The sequence below is a fragment of the Nerophis lumbriciformis genome, linkage group LG04 (genome assembly GCF_033978685.3).
Source record: "Nerophis lumbriciformis linkage group LG04, RoL_Nlum_v2.1, whole genome shotgun sequence".
NCBI lineage: Eukaryota > Metazoa > Chordata > Actinopteri > Syngnathiformes > Syngnathidae > Nerophis > Nerophis lumbriciformis.
In genome coordinates this window covers 24,490,430-24,512,740 of record NC_084551.2, presented here as the reverse complement: position 1 = coordinate 24,512,740, position 22,311 = coordinate 24,490,430, and the positions used below count along the sequence as shown (strand labels likewise).

The window sequence follows — 22,311 nt, the reverse complement described above, 5'->3', positions numbered from 1 at the left end:
AGTACCGGCATTATGGGTCCATGGAAACTTAAATTTTCCTCCCCATTCATGCTATTATGCTCTCCAACATGTGCGGTTTTGTAATGTTGAACAAGCACACACATCTTTAACCTTTAACACATTCTCTGCAACATAGAATTGCAACCTAGACAACAGAAACTATTTTATGTACACTGGCGGCGCGCTGTGCAGGGAGGCGGTGGACCAACGCAACACCACAGCGCATTCATGCGTCTGGAACGATCCAAAAGCAAGAAAAAGCATATTGCAAGACACTTTTTTATATAGGAGACGTATAATGTTTAATAATATTTTTCCTGAATTGAAAAACAAACAAAAACAAAAAACACCCGCAGACACCAAAACGCATAAATTCTATTTTTTTTCTTAATCACCCCCTTAAGTCATCCAGCAGCTATAAAATTAGAAACATATATTGATAAATAGAGGATATCTGTATTTTGTAAATTTATTTATGACTGTTCAATTACCATGAGACACACACGCAGGGTTAACTGTTTTTCTCACAGCTATGTGTGCGTAACTCATGCAGTTTGCATGTGTTTTAAAATAGTGCTCGCAGAACAGTTGTGGTTTTGCAGAATAATTGTATTTGTATCTTCTCCTGCCAGTATTGTGGGTGTTCTAATAATCAGCATATTTTCTGTTTATTCATGAAAGACAAACACCCCAAATTGATTGCATATTTTTGCTTATTTAAGAGATGCAATCCTCTGCGTACAAGTTTAGTAGATCAGCTTTTTGTGCGCAATCAAGTTTGCACGTGTATTAGTACACGCAAATCTATAGGTCAGGCCCATACTACGCAATATAAAATTGCCTCCAGTCTTCTGTAGGTAGTCAGCAAGCTGAGGCAGGTCACCAATATTTTGGAGCTAAAAGTGGGCATCAAACAACAAGCCTAAAATCACTACTCATGTCTATTTTAGGGGGAATTTTACCTGCAGACATCATTTTTAGGGTCCAAAACTATGGAAAAACTGCCCATGTTTTTAGCATTAGAGGTGCCTTTTGTGAAAATGTAAATTAAATGTTTTAAGTAACATGCTAACTTCCTTAACTAACATCAAATAAATTAACCACTGTCGAATTAAACTAAATACAACTACAAACCCCGTTTCTATATGAGTTGGGAAATTGTGTTAGATGTAAATATAAACGGAATACAATGATTTGCAAATCATTTTCAACCCATATTCAGTTGAATATGCTACAAAGACAACATATTTGATGTTCAAACTGATAAACATTATATTCATTAACTTTAGAATTTGATGCCAGCAACACATGACAAAGAAGTTGGGATAGGTGGCAATAAATACTGATAAAGTTGAGGACTGCTCATCAAACACTTATTTGGAACATCCCACAGGTGAACAGGCAAATTGGGAACAGGTGGGTGCCATGATTGGGTATAAAAGTAGATTCATGAAATGCTCAGTCATTCACAAACAAGGATGGGGCGAGGGTCACCACTTTGTCAACAAATGCATGAGCAAATTGTTGAATAGTTTAAGAAAAACCTTTCTCAACCAGCTATTGCAAGGAATTTAGGGATTTCACCATCTACGGTCCGTAATATCAACAAAGGGTTCAGAGAATCTGGAGAAATCACTGCACGTACGCAGCTAAGCCCGTGACCTTCGATTCCTCAGGCTGTACTGCATCAACAAGCGACATAGTGTGTAAAGGATACCACCACATGGACGCAGGAACACTTCAGAATCCCACTGTCAGTAACTACAGTTGGTTGCTACATCTGTAAGTGCAAGTTAAATCTCTCCTATGCAAGGCGAAAACCGTTTATCAACAACACCCAGAAACGCTGTCGGCTTCGCTGGGCCTGAGCTCATCTAAGATGGACTGATACAAAGTGGAAAAGTGTTCTGTGGTCTGACGAGTCCACATTTCAAATTGTTTTTGGAAACTGTGGACGTCGTGTCCTCCGGACCAAAGAGGAAAAGAACCATCCGGATTGTTATAGGTGCAAAGTTGAAAAGCCAGCATCTGTGATGGTATGGGGGTGTATTAGTGCCCAAGACATGGGTAACTTACACATCTGTGAAGGCGCCATTAATGCTGAAAGGTACATACAGGTTTTGGAGCAACATATGTTGCCATCCAAGTAACGTTACCATGGACGCCCCTGCTTATTTCAGCAAGACAATGCCAAGCCACGTGTTACATCAACGTGGCTTCATAGTAAAAGAGTGCGGGTACTCGACTGGCTTGCCTGTAGTCCAGACCTGTCTCCCATTGAAAATGTGTGGCGCATTATGAAGCCTAAAATACCACAATGGAGACCCCTGGACTGTTGAACAACTTAAGCTGTACATCAAGCAAGAATGGGAAAGCTGAGAAGCTTAAAAAATGTGTCTCCTCAGTTCCCAAATGTTTACTGAGTGTTGTTAAAAGGAAAGGCCATGTAACACAGTGGTGAACATCCCCTTTCCCAACTACTTTGGCGCGTGTTGCACCCATGAAATTCTAAGTTAATTATTATTTGCGAAAAAAAATAAAGTTTGAGTTTGAACATCAAATATCTTGTCTTTGTAGTGCATTCAATTGAATATGGGTTGAAAATGATTTGCAAATCATTGTATTCCGTTTATATTTACATCTAACACAATTTCTCAATAGAAACGGGCTTTGTAAATCAAAGTAAAACTATTTATACTTTAATGGAGCGTGTATTGGGTCATGCAAACAAACACTGTTTTTCTCATGTTATGGCCATATGTTGTGTTGTGTATTCACAGGAACATGACCGGCAGTACATGCACATTGGGACCATGGTGGAGTTTGCTTTTGCTTTGGTGGGGAAGCTGGATGTTATCAACAAACACTCCTTCAATGACTTTAAACTGCGAGTTGGTGGGTTAAAAGAAACGCACACTGTTGTGAGAGTGAGTCTGTTATGGTATATTTCTGCAAAAACAGGGAAGAAATGTGTGCTATTAGATACAGGGTGTATAGTAAATGACAACAGAGGAGAAAGTAAGAGAGAATCAGTAATGAAGGTCCCAGCTCATGGCATGTGGTGAGAGCAAGAGTCAATAACTTCAACCTGACTGGAGGGCCCAGCATGCGAGGCTCCATTAACTCAGCAGTATGCGTGTGCGACAGCACATCCCTGCTGCTTCCTGACGGACTCGCAGAGACGAATACAAGATACCACCAACTGTGACATAAGAAATTAATATAAGGCCTACTGCGTGCCGTTTCTTCAATTTCCACCACTGTAGAAATGGACTCATTGGCCAGCGTAGTAAGTGGGGTTGTGTGCTGTGCAGTACTCCATAGCAAGCTTTGGCAGACAAGTACAGTGTTCCGGATCAAAAACCTGCCGGCATTTAACTTTCACTTAAGCTCTTGTTCATTGAGATATTGCTACGTTTACTCAGCACACGCACAGTACTTTCACTTGCCTGTAGATATTTTCATTTATCTAGTTCATTGTAGTGTCAGCTCGGGGCTATTCAGATTGTCTTAGAAGACGTTTCGCCTCCCATCCAAGCAGGCTTCATCAGCTCTTGCTTAGAGGACCCCCGACCATTGATGCAACCAGATGGAACGCTAACAACTGTTTTTGTGCTGGCAAAGGTTTTGGGGTGCCGAATGTAAACAACCAATCAGACTATTTTAGCTGGCATATTTTGAATATAATATCTCACTTTGAGCTCATTTTCTTCACATTTGAGATATAAATTAAATGGTAAATATAAATGTTAAATCTTAGTATAAATGGTGAATACAAAACGTTAAATCTAAATCTTAATTTTAATTGGTGAATGTTGGATATGAATATTAAATACAAATGTTACATTTAATATTTAACTCTAAATGTTATTTACTCTTATTTAATCTTATCTTAATTTTATTTAATCCTACCCATGTTCCTTTACATAGCAGTTGCTAAAGCTTTTGTTGACTTTCTGTTCTCAATTTATTCATTATATTATTACTTATGGAGTATATTGTAGATATAGATACAGCGTCTTCAGTAATGCGGACGCTGTATCGATCCGTTGTGGTGAAGCAGGAGCTGAGCCGGAAGGCAAAGCTCTCAATTTACCGGTCGATCTACGTTCCCATCCTCACCTATGGTCATGAGCTTTGGGTTATGACCGAAAGGACAAGATCACGGGTACAAGCGGCCAAAATGAGTTTCCTCCGCCGGGTGGCGGGGCTCTCCCTTAGAGATAGGGTGAGAAGCTCTGCCATCCGGGAGGAGCTCAAAATAAAGCCGCTGCTCCTCCACATCGAGAGGAGCCAGATGAGGTAGGTCGGGCATCTGGTCAGGATGCCACCCGAACGCCTCCCTGGGTCGGTGTTTAGGGCACGTCCGACCGGTAGGAGGCCACGGGGAAGACCCAGGACACGTTGGGAAGACTATGTCTCCCAGCTGGCCTGGGAACGCCTCGGGATTCCCCGAGAAGAGCTGGACAAAGTGGCTGGGGAGAGGGAAGTCTGGGCTTCACTGCTTAGGCTGCTGCCCCCGCGACCCGACCTCGGATAAGCGGAAGAAGATGGATGGGTGGATGGATGGATGGAGTATATTGTGAATAAATTGAGAACAGGAAGTGAACAAAAGTTTTAGCAACTGCTATGTAAAGGAAAAATGGTAGGATTAAATAAGATCTGCTTCTTCCTACTCCTTTTCGAACATGTTGAATATAGAAACTGGAAATTGTGATGTATCATGTTATATGCTTGCATGTTCGAAATAAACACAAACTCAAACTCAAACTCAATGTTAAATCAAAATGTTAAATCTAAATCAAAATGTTAAATGTTCATTATAAATGTTAACTGTAAATGTTAAATCTAAATCTAAATGTTATTTATGAATGTTGAATGTTAAATCTAAATGTTGAATATACATTTTAAATATAATTGTTGACGCTCAAATAAAATCCATTTATCCATCCATTTTTTACCGCCTGTGCCTCTCAGGGTTGCTGGGGTGGCTGGATGTTAAATATAAATGTTAACCTAAATGCTGAATGTTTAACCTAAATGATAAATCTAAAACTAAATAGTAAATACAAATATTACATATATCTATCCATCCTTATCTACCGCTTGTGCCTCTCGGGATCGCAGGGGTGGCTGGATTTTAAATATAAATGTTAATCTAAATGTTAAATCTAAATGTTGAATGTTAAATCTAAATGGTAAATTTAAATATTACATCCATCCATCCATCCATTTTCTACCGCTTATTCCCTTTGGGGTTGCGGGGGGCGCTGGAGCCTATCTCAGCTACAATCGGGCGGAAGGCGGCGTACACCCTGGCAATGTTTTGAGATGTGACTTCTTTATTTTACTTTTTGCACTATTCAGCTTGTTTAGAGTCCTGGTTATTTCAATCTGCTAAAGACTGTGGTACTAGCAAGCTGGTTAAGAGTTTTCAGTTGTCCTTTTGACTGAACAAATGTTTCTTATGGAGTCTCATGAAAAAGTGAGTAAAATGTTTTTTGTCTAAAATAGGGTGAATGATATGGTTCATCGTTTCATATAATGTGGCCAGCCAATATCACCCACCATTAAAAAATCTATTTTTACAGATAATTTATGTGATAGGTATCAGTATCAGCCAATCTCCATCCATTTTCTACCGCTTATTCCCTTTGGGGTCGCGGGGGGCGCTGTAGCCTATCTCAGCTACAATCGGGCGGAAGGCGGTGTACACCCTGGACAAGTCGTCACCTCATCACAGGGCCAACACAGATAGACAGACAACATTCACACTCACATTACATATATAAGTAAATTATAAATGTTAAATATGAATGTTGAATCTTGATCTAATGTTAAATATTTATGTTAAATGTAATCAACGTTAAATGTAAAATATAAATGTTAAATCTAAGTATCTCACCAAGTGTAACGTAACAATTTAGAAAATGTGCAAATATTCCACTGTTCCTATGTCTACATTTCTGACAGCCTTGCTGTGAGGCAGATGGACAGTGAGAATAAGGAATACATTTGTTATTTAAAATGTGATTACATTTTTGCATTTGACTATGATTTTGCACCACAATGCGAATAAATAATTTTGTTTAGGCATGGCCCATCTTGTAGAGCAGTGGTCCCCAACCTTTTTGTAGCTGCGGACTGGTCAGCGCTTGAAAATTTGTCCCACGGGCCGGGGGGGGGGGGGGGGGGGGGTTATGGTATTTTATTTATTTATATTTTTTATTTCTTGTGCGGCCCGGTACCAATCGGTCCGCGGCCCGGTGGTTGGGGACCACTGTTGTAGAGCATACTGTAATTATTTTGAATCTGGTACTAGGCGCTCCGACGTAATCTGTCCTATCTAAATCTCGTATCATAGTATCGTAATGATAGTTTGGACACTATGATGATTCCATTCCGATAATGACTTTCCCCACAGGTATTAACCATGGTCCAGTGATCGCTGGAGTCATTGGAGCACAGAAACCACAGTATGATATCTGGGGGAACACAGTGAATGTAGCCAGCAGAATGGACAGCACAGGAGTCCTGGGGAAAATACAGGTAAATAGTATGCAGTAGCATTACATTGATGGCCTTCAACAAGAGAACAATGTCAATACTAATCTGAGGTTGCTCTCTTTTTATTGAACTTAGAAATAAGAATTTTATCCAAAATGATGTAGTCCCTAATAGTAATATAATAATAGGATATAATGGTCCTGCAACACAGATGATCGACATGTACAGTATACTGCCCAATGACTGTTGAGTCAGACTGAAGTCAAAGTGCAACAAAATATTACAGGTAAAAGCCAGTAAATTAGAATATTTTGAAAAACTTGATTTATTTCAGTAATTGCATTCAAAAGGTGTAACTTGTACATTATATTTATTCATTGCACACAGACTGATGCATTCAAATGTTTATTTCATTTAATTTTGATGATTTGAAGTGGCAACAAATGAAAATCAAAAATTCCGTGTGTCACAAAATTAGAATATTACTTAAGGCTGATACAAAAAAGGGATTTTTAGAAATGTTGGCCAACTGAAAAGTATGAAAATGAAAAATATGAGCATGTACAATACTCAATACTTGGTTGGAGTTCCTTTTGCCTCAATTACTGCGTTAATGCGGCGTGGCATGGAGTCGATGAGTTTCTGGCACTGCTCAGGTGTTATGAGAGCCCAGGTTGCTCTGATAGTGGCCTTCAACTCTTCTGCGTTTTTGGGTCTGGCATTCTGCATCTTCCTTTTCACAATACCCCACAGATTTTCTATGGTGCTAAGGTCAGGGGAGTTGGCGGGCCAATTTAGAACAGAAATACCATGGTCCGTAAACCAGGCACGGGTAGATTTTGCGCTGTGTGCGCCAAGTCCTGTTGGAACTTGAAATGTCCATCTCCATAGAGCAGGTCAGCAGCAGGAAGCATGAAGTGCTCTAAAACTTGCTGGTAGACGGCTGCGTTGACCCTGGATCTCAGGAAACAGAGTGGACCGACACCAGCAGATGACATGGCACCCCAAACCATCACTGATGGTTGAAACTTTACACTAGACTTCAGGCAACGTGGATCCTGTGCCTCTCCTGTCTTCCTCCAGACTCTGGGACCTCGATTACCAAAGGAAATGCAAAATTTGCATGGTTGGGTGATGGTTTGGGGTGCCATGTCATCTGCTGGTGTCGGTCCACTCTGTTTCCTGAGATCCAGGGTCAACGCAGCCGTCTACCAGCAAGTTTTAGAGCACTTCATGCTTCCTGCTGCTGACCTGCTCTATGGAGATGGAGATTTCAAGTTCCAACAGGACTTGGCGCCTGCACACAGCGCAAAATCTACCCGTGCCTGGTTTACGGACCATGGTATTTCTGTTCTAAATTGGCCCGCCAACTCCCCTGACCTTAGCCCCATAGAAAATCTGTGGGGTATTGTGAAAAGGAAGATGCAGATTGCCAGACCCAAAAACGCAGAAGAGTTGAAGGCCACTATCAGAGCAACCTGGGCTCTCATAACACCTGAGCAGTGCCAGAAACTCATCGACTCCATGCCACGCCGCATTAACGCAGTAATTGAGGCAAAAGGAGCTCCAACCAAGTATTGAGTATTGTACATGCTCATATTTTTCATTTTCATACTTTTCAGTTGGCCAACATTTCTAAAAATCCCTTTTTTGTATTAGCCTTAAGTAATATTCTAATTTTGTGACACACGGAATTTTTGATTTTCATTTGTTGCCACTTCAAATCATCAAAATTAAATGAAATAAACATTTGAATGCATCAGTCTGTGTGCAATGAATAAATATAATGTACAAGTTACACCTTTTGAATGCAATTACTGAAATAAATCAAGTTTTTCAAAATATTCTAATTTACTGGCTTTTACCTGTATATGCAGACTAGTTAATTTACAACCAAAACCAGTGAAGTTGGCGCAGTGTGTAATTCATAAATATAAACAGAATACAATGATTTGTAAATCCTTTTCAATATTCAATTGAATATACTGAAAAGACAAGATATTTAATGTTCGAACTGGGAAACTTAATTTTTTTTTGCAAATAATCATTAACTTAGAATTTAATGGCGGCAACACATTGCAAAAAAGTTGGCACAGGGGCATTTTTACTTTTGTGTTACATGGCCTTTCCTTTTAACAACACTCAGTAAACGTTTGGGAACTGAGGAGACCAATTTTTTAAGCTTTTCACGTGGAATTATTTCCCATTCTTGCTTGATGTACAGCTTAAGTTGTTCAACAGTCCGGGCTCTCTCTTCTGGTATTTTAGGTTTAATATTGCGCCACACATTTTCAATGGGAGACAGGTCTGGACTACAGACAGGCCATTCTACTACCCACACTCTTTTACTATGAAGCCACGCTGTTGTAACACGTGGCTTGGCATTGTCTTGCTGAAATAAGCAGGGGCGTCCATGATAATGTTGCTTGGATGGCAACATATTTTGCTCGAAAACCTGTATGTACCTTTCAGCATTAATGGTGCCTTCACAGATGTGTAAGTTACCCATGCGTTGAGCACTAATACACCCCCATACCATCACAGATGCTGGCTTTTGAACTTTGCGCTTCTAACAATCCGAATGGTTCTTTTCTTCTTTGTTCCGGAGGACACGACGTCCACAGTTTCCAAAAACAATTTGAAATGTGGACTCGTCAGACCACAGAACACTTTTCCACTTTGCATCAGTCCATCTTAGATGAGCTTGGGCCCAGCGAAGCCGGCGGTGTTTGTGGGTGTTGTTGATAAATGGCTTTCGCTTTGCAAAGTAGAGTTTTAACTTGCCCTTACAGATGTAGCGACAAACTGTAGTTACTGACAGTGGTTTTCTGAAGTGTTCCTGAGCCAATGTGGTGATATTCTTTACACAGTGATGTGCTTTTTGATGCAGTACCGCCTGAGGGATCAAAGGTCCGTAATATTGTCGCTTACAGGCAGTGATTTCTCCAGATTCTCTGAACCTTTTGATGATATTACAGACCGTAGATGGCGAAATCCCTAAATTCCTTGCAATAGCTCGTTGAGAAATGTTGTTTTTAAACTGTTCGACAATTTGCTCACCTATTTTTTCACAAAGTGGTGACTCTCGCCCCATCCTTGTTTGTGAATGACAGAGCATTTCACAAACCTCCTGTTCCCAATTAGCCTGTTCACCTGTGGGATGTTACAAATAAGTGTTTGATGAGCATTCCTTAACTTCCTCAGTCTTCTTTGCCACTTGTGCCAGCTTTTTTGAAACATGTTGCAGGCATCAAATTCCAAATGAGCTACTGTTTGCAAAAAATAACGTTTTCCAGTTTGAATGTTAAGTATCTTGTCTTTGTAGTCTATTCAATTGAATATAGGTTGAAAATGATTTGCAAATCATTGTATTCTGTTTTTATTTACCATTTACACAACGTGCCAACTTCACTGGTTTTGGGTTTTGTATATAGGTTTAATAGAATATGTATAAGATGCAATTATTGCATTAATGAACATAATAACGTCAGACTGTTCATGGTCAGCAATAATGATCCACCTTGGGAAAAGTAGTATTGGTAGGAAGCAAAACATTATTGATTCTTACAGTATATTTACCACTGTCAAGGTCCGATGAGATTGCGTTTTCTCTTCAGCTATGTGTTATTAAAAATTATCCAAGGAAGCATTGTTGACATTTTAAATGACAGAACAGATGCATCAAAGATAAAACCTTTTACATTACCGGTACATGTGACGTCTAAAGCTCTTTCATCTGCTCCCTGGCTGAGCGCTGATAAAATGTGATGCGTTTTCTACCTGAATGACGTTATTGAAGCATCCATTCAGTCCTACTTCACTGTCTGCACGAGATGCTGCACACTTCCAAGAATAGCAGTTGATATTTTAAGGCTTGAAATGATCCAAAAATACAGTTTTCAGAAGGCTTGTATTCCCATAGCCCATATTTGTGTGTTGCTTCAACTGAAGTTCTGCTCACTCTGACTACAGTTTATAAGTGTGTTGGGAACCAACATCCAGGTGTTTGTTATGTATTATGTTTTGTCTGCTGGCCGGTATTATCTGAGCTCGGTCAAAATCGTTTGGTAAAGTATCCCACATGGTCTGTTTAATTATTGTGTCACGTGTCCAAATAATAACCGGAGACACTTCAGCTTGCTCAAATCAAGTTGCTTTTTGTGTTGCCCAATGTGTGTTTGTTGGGCTTTAATTGTTTGTGTCTGCACCATTATTGTAGCTACCATAATTTCCGCATCTAAATATAAGGCAAACCTAACCAAAATTTTATTTTGTACATACATTGGGCGGACAGGTCACTTGCTTGTGTTCTTTAACAAATGTAACAGAAGACAGTGCTTGTAACCTGGCATCTGCGTCGTACTGAATTCGCTAAACTTCTTCTTCGGCACGTAGCTGTTTGGCTTTTGAAGCCCGTTACAGGTGATGAATTTCCGTCCCGTGCAGCGCCCATTTCCTTTTTTAATGGTCGGCTCGATCTTCTTCGGCTTTGGATGTCACGGTTTGATGAGCGTAGCTTGCAGCGTGACTCCAAGGATGCAGAGATAGCAGAAGACATGCAGGTAAAAGTATATTTCAATGGCAACAGGGAGGGGCTCAGAAAGCAGAATAATAAGCACAATGATTCAGAATCAAGAGGCAGGGGACACCGAGCTATAACATACTTGCCAACCCTCCCGAATTTTCCGGGAGACTCCTGAATTTCAGCGCCTCTCCGGAAAACCTCCCGGGACAAATATTCTCCCGAAAATCTCCCGATTTTCAGCCGGAGCTGGAGGGGGCGTGGCCTCCAGCTCCGGCATGCGGACCTGAGTGAGGACAGCCTTTTTTCACGACGGGAGGACAACAGGGTGACAAGAACTAAATCATCCAGACTAGAGATAAATTGTATTATTATGTTTATCTTACCTAAAAATAAATATATTTATTAATTTAAAAAAAAGAAAAACTAAATACATTTTTACTATATTTTGCTAAAAACATCAAAATTAATTGTATTTTTTTTGGTATTTTTTCTGACTCCTTATTACATCCAGGCATTAGAATTATACATTCAAATAAACATATTTGAAATAATTAATTTTAAATTATCATAATAATTCATTTAAAATGACCATATTTAATTATTAAAATAATTGCTTGTTTATCAACAGCTTTAGCATTTTATTCATTACATTTTGAAGCTCTCAGAAGCCAAGTTATGTTATATTCCTTAATATTTATTTATGCAAGTTTGAAGTATCAATTATCTAAACACAGTTTTCTTTGCATATTTTCAGGATGTATATTTATATATATATATGTATGAAATACTTGACTTGGTGAATTCTAGCTGTCAATATACTCCTCCCCTTTTAACCACGCCCCCAACCACGCCCTGCCCCACCCCTGACCACACCCCACCCCCCACCTCCCGAAATCGGAGGTCTCAAGGTTGGCAAGTATGAGCTATAAACCCTCTTGATTAGCAATCAGGGACAAGTGCCTTGATGCCAATCAAGAGCAGGTGAGGGGAAACAGTGCTCAGAGGCAGGAACACAACACAAATAACAGGAAGTAGAAACTAGAAATAAGAACGCTGGATAGGAGCTAAAACACCAAACACCGGAAAACACAAACATGACCCAACTGTCAGTAGCAAGCCTGACATTGGGGTTGCGTCCTGTGGATTTCCTTGTTTCTTCTCCTCCTGACTGAAAGCTTGTGTGAGTGCATTTGATTTAATGTGAACAATTTCAGTGGTCTGATGTGTCGAGGCTACATTTATTGGCAGCATGCGAAGCTCGTCAACCCGGAAAAAAATCCACGTTAGCCCAAGCATTGTATGAAGCGCAGGGCTCAAAGCATTGGAAAAAGACATCAACTTGTACTCCAAAAATTACGCCCGTATAGCTCTGGCCGCACCATCATAGGAAGCACTACAGAGGCTGATCAACAGCTTTTCTGATGCATGCAAAGACTTTGGCCTAACTATAAGCCTCAAGAAGACCAACATTATGGGACAAGATATGCGCAACATTCCAAGGATCTCCATTGGAAACCACACCCTGCAAGTTGTTGAGAACTTCACCTATCTTGGCTCAACCATATCCAGCATTCTCTCTCTCGTTGCCGAGCTCAACATCTGCATCGGCAAAGCATCTACAACGATGGCTAGACTCTCCAAGCGTGCTTGGGAGAACACACTGCTAACCATCAACACGAAAATGAAGATCTATCAAGCCTGTGTTCTCAGCACTCTACTTGATGGCAGCGAGTCATGGACCTCGTATGCACGCCAAGAGCGCCGTTTGAACTCCTTCCATCTTCGGTGCCTAAGGCGGATTCTGGGAATCAAATGGCAGGATCGCATCCCGAATAAGGATATCCTCGAGAAAACAGGAATGAAGACAATCTTCGCTCTCCTTACACAACGACGTCTGAGATGGCTTGGCCATGTAAGTCGAATGGATGACACTCGCATTCCAAAAGACATCCTGTACGGAGAACTGGCCTCTGGAACAAGGGCTGTGGGAAGACCTGTCCTTCGTTTTAAAGATGTGTGTAAGCGTGATATGAAGGCCAGTGACATCAACCCATTAAACTGGGAAGCTTCTTCAGCTGAACGTGGGAAATGGAGGAAGTCAGTGAAGGACGGCGTACATCAGAGTGACTTAAGAAGAGTAAGACAGTGGGAGGAGAAGCATGAACGTAGAAAGCGAACAGTCACACCCCTACTGAATCAACCAACAATACAATATGTATGCAGGAACTGCAACAAAGCATGCCTGTCAAGAATTGGCTTATATAGTCACAACAGGCGTTGCACATGACATGAATTGACATTTGTGCGCAAAACTCTATTGTCTCTCGAGACAGACAGATGCCAGAGGATAGCCCGCCCGGTGGGTTTGAGACACCTGATCTAGCAGAAGTACAGTCAAATATTGTATCTAGGTTTCCGTCTGTAAAAAATGGGAAGGGTCAATACTGTTGCCTGTAGGAAGCAGTGTGGGGCCCGGACAAACTGGTGTTAGCTAAACCCCGGAGACGCACGCTTGGTCCATTTTCCGGTCTGGCAGCAGTCATTCCCGACGGACCCCCATCTACCATCTCAAAACATCCACCCAACACACCAGCTAGACTAAGGGGGTCTCAGGTACTCAACTCGCCTCTCTCCTTTGGAGGAAGAACAGGACATCAATGTTTTTTCAATGTCGTGCAAAATTTGTTATGAAACAGTTGGATAATGTCTGACTTTAACAGTTATAGAAATATAACCACTAAAAAGGAAATGATCCGCCCACCTTTGTTTACATTCAAGAGCTCTGGCTTGCGCTTAGCGGTTAGCATATCCTCCTACGGTGTGTAGTGTAGCATGTTTAGCTATTCCTTATCCTCTGGGAAAGACACTTGTAAGAAAAGTGCTTTATCTGCCGCAATGGAGGAGAGGGTTGCTGATTTAGAAGTGGCTTTGGTGCAATCTCGAGGGACACTGCTATGCTTCAGTGTGTTGAGGAGGTGGCGTTCGTTCGCTTGTTGCCGTCAAATTTGCGGGAAACAGCTAGAATGTGTCGTCAACATGCATTGTCATGATTTAACAATGATATTAAAAGCTTTATCGTCTATATCAGCAGCTCTTGACCTTTTTCCTCTGTAGTGGAAAAGATTGGCCCCGGGACCTACTCAAATATTAACACTAAATTAGACATCTTACTTTTGATTTTAACAATAATAATACATATTATTATATCTAACATATTTAGTTTAACAGGTTAACAACCTTGTCAAGTGATATGAAACCATGCGTTAATCAAAAATGTGATTTATTTAACACATAAACCTTAGGCTGATTAGAAACATATGTACAGTACTAACCAAATATATTGCTAAGGAAATGACTCATAAATAACTGATGAAAAATACATATACATGCAATTATGAAGTGCTGAAATAAGTAAATAAAATACATTCATTATAAATAATAATATATGTTTATTTAATAAAATTATAGTGCAAATAAAAATACAGTTTCACTACTGTAGTCATATGTTTTGTGCTTGAGAAACATCACTATGACTTTAGTTTCAGACTTCTGTTTGTTTATGATTGCCACAAGTGGTGTCAAAGTTTATTGCAACTGAGTACCTGTCATGATCTGTTGTATCAGATCATGCCTTATCCTCAGTTTCTTGATGTTTTTCTATGTTTTAGTTCCCGTCTTGCGCTCTTATTTTGTGGTTTTTCACTTCCTGTTTTCTCCTTTGCTGTAGCAGCTTTACACCTGCCTTTGAGCACTTTTCCCCTCACCTCTTTTCTGTTGGTCATTAGTACTATTTAAGTGGAGCTTGGGACACCATTTGGTTGTCGGGACATTATTCACTGGCCACTGTTGATGATTCTTTCCATGCTGAGATCAAGTACGCACATACTTTGTGGACGCCGTCTGCTCCACATTCTTTTATAAGTGTTTTTGCTGTGTTCCAGCATTTCGTTTTGTTTCCTTTATAGTCTGTCCAGTCATAGCACTTCCCTGTTGCTCTCGCTTTTTGTTTGTTTAATCATTAAATACCCTTTTTTACTGCACACTGCCTCCTCGTTTGTCTGCATTTAACATCCCTACAACCTCCGTCGTCTCACACAACGCACCCCTAACAGTACCACTGCACCCCATACTGACCAAAGCTGAGAAACATATTTTTGGTGGCCCCCTACGGGAGGCTTGCGGCCCAACAATGGGTCCCGGCCTATGGTTAAGAAAAACTGATCTATATTATGCAACCCTAGTACATTGTGATCGTCCATTGATTCTATACTTATTTCCCTCCACTTTTTTTTTCATCTGCAGGTGACAGAGGAGACGAGTCGCATCCTCCTGACGCTGGGCTACGTGTGCTCTTGTAGAGGCATCATTAACGTCAAGGGCAAAGGAGAGCTCAAGACCTTCTTTGTTCACACAGAAATGACCCGGTCACTGTCCCAAGGGAATATGATGCCATGAGACATGAGATTTTTTGAGCTGCACAGCCAACTTTGATGTCAATTTGGAGACTTTTGAGCATCTCATTTGCAGCAAAACAGTGAAAATAACAGATCTGCTCTGAGAAGACAAAAAACTTTTGCATTCCCAGTAAAACATGTTGCAGCTGTAGTATATATTTTGCACTTATCTAAGTGTAAGAGGAGAACATGTATCTTAATGCAACCAAACAAAACATGGACTTGCAACCTAAGAAATGATTTGCAAAGTTAATTTAAAAAAAAAAAACTTTATATATATATATATATATATATATATATATATATATATATGTATATATATATATATAAGGGGTGTGAGAAAAAATCGATTCAGAATCGATTCTCATTTTTAAAAATTCGAATCGTGACCCCTAGAATCGATATTGAATCGAATCGTGGGACACCCAAAGATTCACAGCCCTAATATATATATATATATATATATTTAGATACTTTTTTTTTTCTTTGGTTTCAATATTTTCCTGGGGGTAGGCTCAACTTCTATCTTGTGGGCTGGGCCTCTTTTGAACAATATGTTATAAGCCATTTTATTAGGCAGTCTCGGATATTGGTAAGACATATGGGCGTGGCTGCTGATGACTTCAGCTCAACACATTTAGAGGGAATACGATGTGTGAATGTTGTCCTGTGAATGTTGTCTGTCTATCTGTGTCGGCCCTGCGATGAGGTGGCGACTTGTCCAGGGTGTGCCCCGCCTTCCGCCCAAATGCAGCTGAGATAGGCTCCAGCACCCCCCGCTACCCCAAAAAAGAGAAAGCGGTAGGAAATGGATGGATGGATGGAAGATCAAAGACAAGGGGTGGACGAAACTGACCAATAAAAATGATTCTAACATATTGTTCAGAGGAGGTCACGTCTAAAGGCTCAAGTTGAGTTAAACCAAAAAAATATATAAAAAATTGCAAACAGAAAACATAAAAAAATTAAAATTTGCAAACAAAAAAATATTTGGAAAAAAAACAAAAGATTAAAAAAAAAAATTTTTGTAACCAAAAAACGGATTTAGAACCATATATTTTGGATTAAAAATACATATTTTTTCAATTTCAAATATTTCATTTGTGTTCGAAAATCTTTTTTTTTTTGTTGGAAATCATTTTTTGTTTGGTTGCATAAAATAAAGAAGATCAAATGTAGCATGTACCAGGTTACCAATAAAACCATTAAATGTATTAGATTTTTGGAATGAGTGAAGCCAAAGTGGCATGGATCAGTCCCAACAAGCGACTTTTTCTTCAAAAAGAATACATAATGTATGGCTGACTCAATTCTGGCAGCCTTTTGAAGAGGAAAGAGCTGTCAATCAACAAATGAATCCCTGTTCCATTCACTTTACAGCTGTTGGATTACAGCTGATGTATGACGCAAAGAACGGGGACAAGAAGAAATGCTTTTGTTCGGCATCGGAAAAGATTTTCAGTTTGACTTTAGTTTTAATTAAATGAAACATGGAAGACATGTTCTTAAAATGAAGGCTACAAAAGGAGTAATGCATGACTACAGTTTCAAAATTAAGAGACACATGTTTATAGAACTCCATCTACCTTGGAAGCACGGAGACTTGAATGTAAAAAGTGTTCCGCAAAGCTCTTTTCACACTTAAATCAGATTGTCATTATTGGCTGTTTGCACAAAACAAGGTTAAAAAGCAGATAAATGTAACATTGCAATAGCGAAATTCTTCAAAATGCTTTAAGTGTGACAATAAGTGGGCCTGCTGGTATGTACAGGGTAGCTTTAGAGAACAGTGACATGTTACAGTGCTTTTGTACGAAAAGACAAAACACAAAATGTGTTTTCATGTTTTAATGATGCTATTTTTTTTCTTTGTTTTTTTTTGTAAAAATGCCATTAAATTTCTATGTATTTCAGTCTTGTGACATGCTTGAAAATGAGCAGCAAAGTACCGTTGAAAAAAGAAACTGACAGAACAAAATCAAATTCAAGCTGCAGTATTTTTAAAGACCAACAATGGTTTGAAAGAAAAAAAAATACTATGATAATAATCTCTTAAAATATAGTCAAAAAAGGAATAAATGAAAAAAATGGTTGATTTTTAAAATGTACACTGTAGGCAATACTATTAGACAGTAATTGATGTGTGGGGCCACTTTAATGCCTTAAATACTAAAGGTTCACATCAAACACCCCATAAATGGATCACAGTGTTTTATTGTTATCATGGCAATCATGGATGGACAGTGTGCAGATTTTTACAGACAGTCATCTCTTGCCACATCGTGCTTTAAATAATTCGGCTTTACTGCACCGCATATTTTTTTTAAAGCATTTTCTGCGCATTTTTTTGGCCTAAATTAAGTATTACAACACAGTAGTTGGCTTACTTTCTGTTATGATAAAGATACTCACCAAGCAAGACTTCTGTTTCTAGGTTAAAGGTGACAATGCTAACAACACGGCCGCTAATCTTGGCGCGACTGTGTCTTCACCGCGACAATCAAGTTGACCTACTTTTTTGCAGAACAACTTTTTGAATGACTTCATCTTCAACTTCAACTCCTTCAACACCTCATTAATGACACATTTCTGCATCGGTGAGACTTTTCAAGTTAGCATTAAAAAAAAAAATAAAGTCGCGAGACGTACCAGCACTGCTTTCAGCAATGCTAAGTGGAGATGAACTCAACTAATGATCATAGCTGCAACGGTCAAGTTGATCAACTATTGACCGAACAACTTACAGTAACCCCGAATTTGTGCACTCTACTTTAGCTGCCACATGGCAGAAGAGTGTTGAATATCTAAAAATGAGTTTTGTAGCAATTCCAACTTTGACCACAGCGTCAATTGCTATGTACAGTGGCGCTTTCCATCATTTTCAGCCAACCGACTTGCAAAATGATTAACCCCCCTCGTCCTCTAATGCAAGATCCACCAAGGAATAGGGCCATTCGAATCCCTTCCCTACTGTAGGCTTGTGGTTTCAGCACATTGAAGCTCAGTCTTAACCTAAGGGGAATTACCCGGGATGTGACAAAGTATTTCTACGTTGTAGTGGCCGGGTGACAACCATAGCAATGACGCTTAAAGGATCTTCTGGCCTACTGATGACTACTTCATTCTACAAAAGAAAACCACTCAAGGGTAGAATGTTGGGTGAATGTTAAGAGGGCTCTAATTATGTCAAAAAAAACTTCTTTAAAAAGCTGTGAACTGTTTTTTTCATTCTCCAATTATGAACATTTTTAATATCCTGCTTCGTGGAAAATTGTTCACAATGGTCAGACGCGATAAGCAAGGGTCGACTGCACCAGAATCCACAATCATTGACATTCTTTGTATGCAACTTTACACAGCTTTCTTTGTTTTTCAAGAAAACCAACACCCAATAAAATGGAGCAGTTCTTCTCTGCTGTTTTGTTGTGCAAATAAGACAGTGAATTTGGTTAATGAAGCTCTTCATTCAGCTTCAACTGTTTATAATTAAGCCATTTTCCTGTGAGGCTTCTGCGGGTCCTCAAAGGGTAAAGCTGTGTTATTGTTAAAACCCAAACAGCAACTGTTTGTCCTTCACTTCCTCTCCCTCCCACAGACTCATTTAACGCATGTTGACTTTCTGTCAAAAGTAGGAGATTATTTGACATCACAGAGGAGTGCAACGCCACGCAGGATCCAGAACTCTGGTGCAAGGGAGGTCTTTAGGTCCACCGCTGCAATGTAGTTCAAGTCTGTTCTGACAGGCTTTTTGTAGATTGGACAAGAGTAAAGGCGACTGTCTTTGGTTCCTGCAACACATGGAAGAAAAAGGTGTAATTACTTGTAAACTGTAGAAAATACAAAAATAGGGAACAACATAATCATGAAAATCCATCATTACTGTTATTATACAAACCCCGTTTCCATATGAGTTGGGAAATTGTGTTAGATGTAAATATAAACGGAATACAATGATTTGCAAATCATTTTCAACCCATATTCAGTTGAATATGCTACAAAGACAACATATTTGATGTTCAAACTGATAAACTTTTTTTTTTTTTTTTGCAAATAATCATTAACTCTGGAATGTGATGCCAGCAACACGTGACAAAGAAGTTGGGAATGGTGGCAATAAATACTGATAAAGTTGAGGAATGCTCATCAAACACTTATTTGGAACATCTTACAGGTGAACAGGCAAATTGGGAACAGGTGGGTGCCATGATTGGGTATAAAAGTAGATTCCATGAAATGCTCAGTCATTCACAAACAAGGATGGGACGAGGGTCACCACTTTGTCAACAAATGCGTGAGCAAATTGTTGAACAATTTAAGAAAAACCTTTCTCAAGCAGCTATTGCAAGGAATTTAGGGATTTCACCATCTACGGTCCGCAATATCATCAAAGGGTTCAGAGAATCTGGAGAAATCACTGCACGTAAGCAGCTAAGCCCGTGACCTTCGATCCCTCAGGCTGTACTGCATCAACAAGCGACATCAGTGTGTAAAGGATATCACCATATGGGCTCAGGAACACTTCAGAAACCCACTGTCAGTAACTACAGTTGGTCGCTACATCTATAAGTGCAAGTTAAAATTCTCCTATGCAAGGCGAAAACCGTTTATCAACAACACCCAGAAACGCCGTCGGCTTCGCTGGGCTTGAGCTCATCTAAGATGGACTGATACAAAAAGGAAAAGTGTTCTGTGGTCTGACGAGTCCACATTTCAAATTGTTTTTGGAAACTGTGGACGTCGTGTCCTCCGGACCAAAAAGGAAAAGAACCATCCGGATTGTTATAGGCGCAAAGTTGAAAAGCCAGCATGTATGATGGTATGGGGGTGTATTAGTGCCCAAGACATGGGTAACTCACACATCTGTGAAGGCACCATTAATGCTGAAAGATACATACAGGTTTTGGAGCAACATATGTTGCCATCCAAGCAACGTTACCATGGACACCCCTGCTTATTTCAGCAAGACAATGCCAAGCCACGTGTTACATCAACGTGGCTTCATAGTAAAAGAGTGCGGGTACTAGACTGGCCTGCCTGTAGTCCAGACCTGTCTCCCATTGAAAATGTGTGGCGCATTATGAAGCCTAAAATACCACAACAGACTGTTGAACAACTTAAGCTGTACATCAAGCAAGAATGGGAAAGAATTCCACCTGAGAAGCTTAAAAAATGTGTCTCCTCAGTTCCCAAACGTTTACTGAGTGTTGTTAAAAGGAAAGGCCATGTAACACAGTGGTGAACATGCCCTTTCCCAACTACTTTGGCACGTGTTGCAGCCATGAAATTCTAAGTTAATTATTATTTGCAAAAAAAAATTTAGTTTATGAGTTTGAACATCAAATATCTTGTCTTTGTAGTGCATTCAATTGAATATGGGTTGAAAAGGATTTGCAAATCATTGTATTCCGTTTATATTTACATCTAACGCAATTTCCCAACTCATATGGAAACGGGGTTTGTAGTTAATATTACTAAAAGGGCATCTACAGGGGGTTAAGCCTTTGTTTCAATCAAGGGACCTTGAATGCACTACAGTTATGTGCTACAAAAGGGTTTGCGCATTAAAAGGCATTAAGTCATTAAATAGATTTTGCGAAAATGAAGACCTTAAATGGCATTAAAAAGCAATAAATGTGATGTCTAGTGGCATTAAAACATGTTATAGGACTGGACTGGACCAATAGTAAATACGTCAGTCCATCAAACGATGAATAAAAATCAACTTAAAAACATTGCGGTTATTGATAAATTGCTGCGTCTGTCTGTGTTGCATTTCTCCGTCACTGGCTTTCAAACTGGACACAAGAGGTCTTGTAAGGTCGGAATGCGAGACAAGCGTTGCCTCCATAGCGGACACTGCGCTGGATGGTAAAATCAAACGGCTCTGGTGGCCCAAATTTTGCCATTCTTCGGTGACTGGAGACATGCAGTTCTTAACTCTGACATCATGTCATGTTCATGAGGAAGGTAAGCTTGTTTCATACTCGACTCCTTTATTTCAGTCGTCTCCACTTCAACACACATGAGCTAACTTGATTACCATTAGCAGATCTCATGATTCAGGCACCTAACGTGACCTAAGATGGTCAAACAAGGCAATAGGTTGTATTCACCTGGCATCACGTACGGCTCATTAACTAGGCAAGGCTTGAAGTGGTGGGACAGCGAGCGTGCGTCTGTTATCATAGTGTTCTGGGCGGCATTTAGCCTTTCTCAGAGAAAAATACCCAATTTTTGCAGTGTTTAGGGCTATTGTTTGAATCGCAAAAAGTGTGAGTGTGAATGTTGTCTGTCTATCTGTGTTGGCCCTGCGATGAGGTGGCGACTTGTCCAGGGTGTACCCCGCCTTCCGCCCGAATGCAGCTGAGATAGACTCCAGCACCCCCCGCTACCCCAAAAGGGACAAGCGGTAGAAAATGGATGGGTGGATGGTGAGGAAGAATTTGCCATCAATCCCACGTGGGTGCTCGGGCCCCGGAGCACCCATGGGATCGGCGCCTATGGTGGGGGTTGGTTAAGAACGCGAGACAATCAGATGTTTTTACTTATGAGATAAGGAAGTTAACCCTAAAACCAAAATGTATGGCTATATCGGGTCTGAACAGGACTTGTTTCAAAATGACCGATTGTGAACAGCCAGGTTCCAGATATACGTGGTTCTTCACTAAACGTAAATAATTTTAGTAAAAAAAATGTTTTTTTACACAAGCGCGTTTAAAGTGTTATCACGCCAACACGAGAACAGGCGCATTCTTCAGTTTTGAATGTTGTTTCAGTCCCAACTTTTTTGTTATTCCACCGTGATTTTAGTTCTCCACAGTCCAA

At 40.0% G+C, this 22,311-nt stretch overlaps 2 protein-coding genes across 3 annotated transcripts in view; one reads left to right on the top strand and one right to left on the bottom strand.

The window, feature by feature from the left end:
• Positions 1 to 17,399, top strand: part of adcy2a (adenylate cyclase 2a) — a 106,125-nt gene extending 88,726 nt beyond the window's left edge. The window contains exons 23-25 of one of the 2 annotated variants that reach the window (XM_061951065.2): positions 2,781 to 2,895; positions 6,425 to 6,549; positions 15,335 to 17,399. In XM_061951065.2, coding sequence (XP_061807049.1) covers positions 2,781 to 2,895; positions 6,425 to 6,549; positions 15,335 to 15,487 — 393 coding nt within the window. In that variant the 3' untranslated portion in view covers positions 15,488 to 17,399. Of the gene's footprint in view, positions 1 to 2,780; positions 2,896 to 6,424; positions 6,550 to 15,334 lie in introns of those variants that run through there. The other variant, XR_009814696.1, reaches the window with a different exon arrangement.
• A 283-nt stretch (positions 17,400 to 17,682) lies between these two features.
• The window catches only part of dnah5 (dynein, axonemal, heavy chain 5), a 231,485-nt gene continuing 226,856 nt past the window's right edge, over positions 17,683 to 22,311 (bottom strand). The window contains exon 88 of the mRNA XM_061951064.1: positions 17,683 to 19,274. Within this exon, the coding sequence (XP_061807048.1) occupies positions 19,123 to 19,274 (152 nt within the window). The 3' untranslated portion in view covers positions 17,683 to 19,122. The remainder of the gene's footprint in view (positions 19,275 to 22,311) is intronic.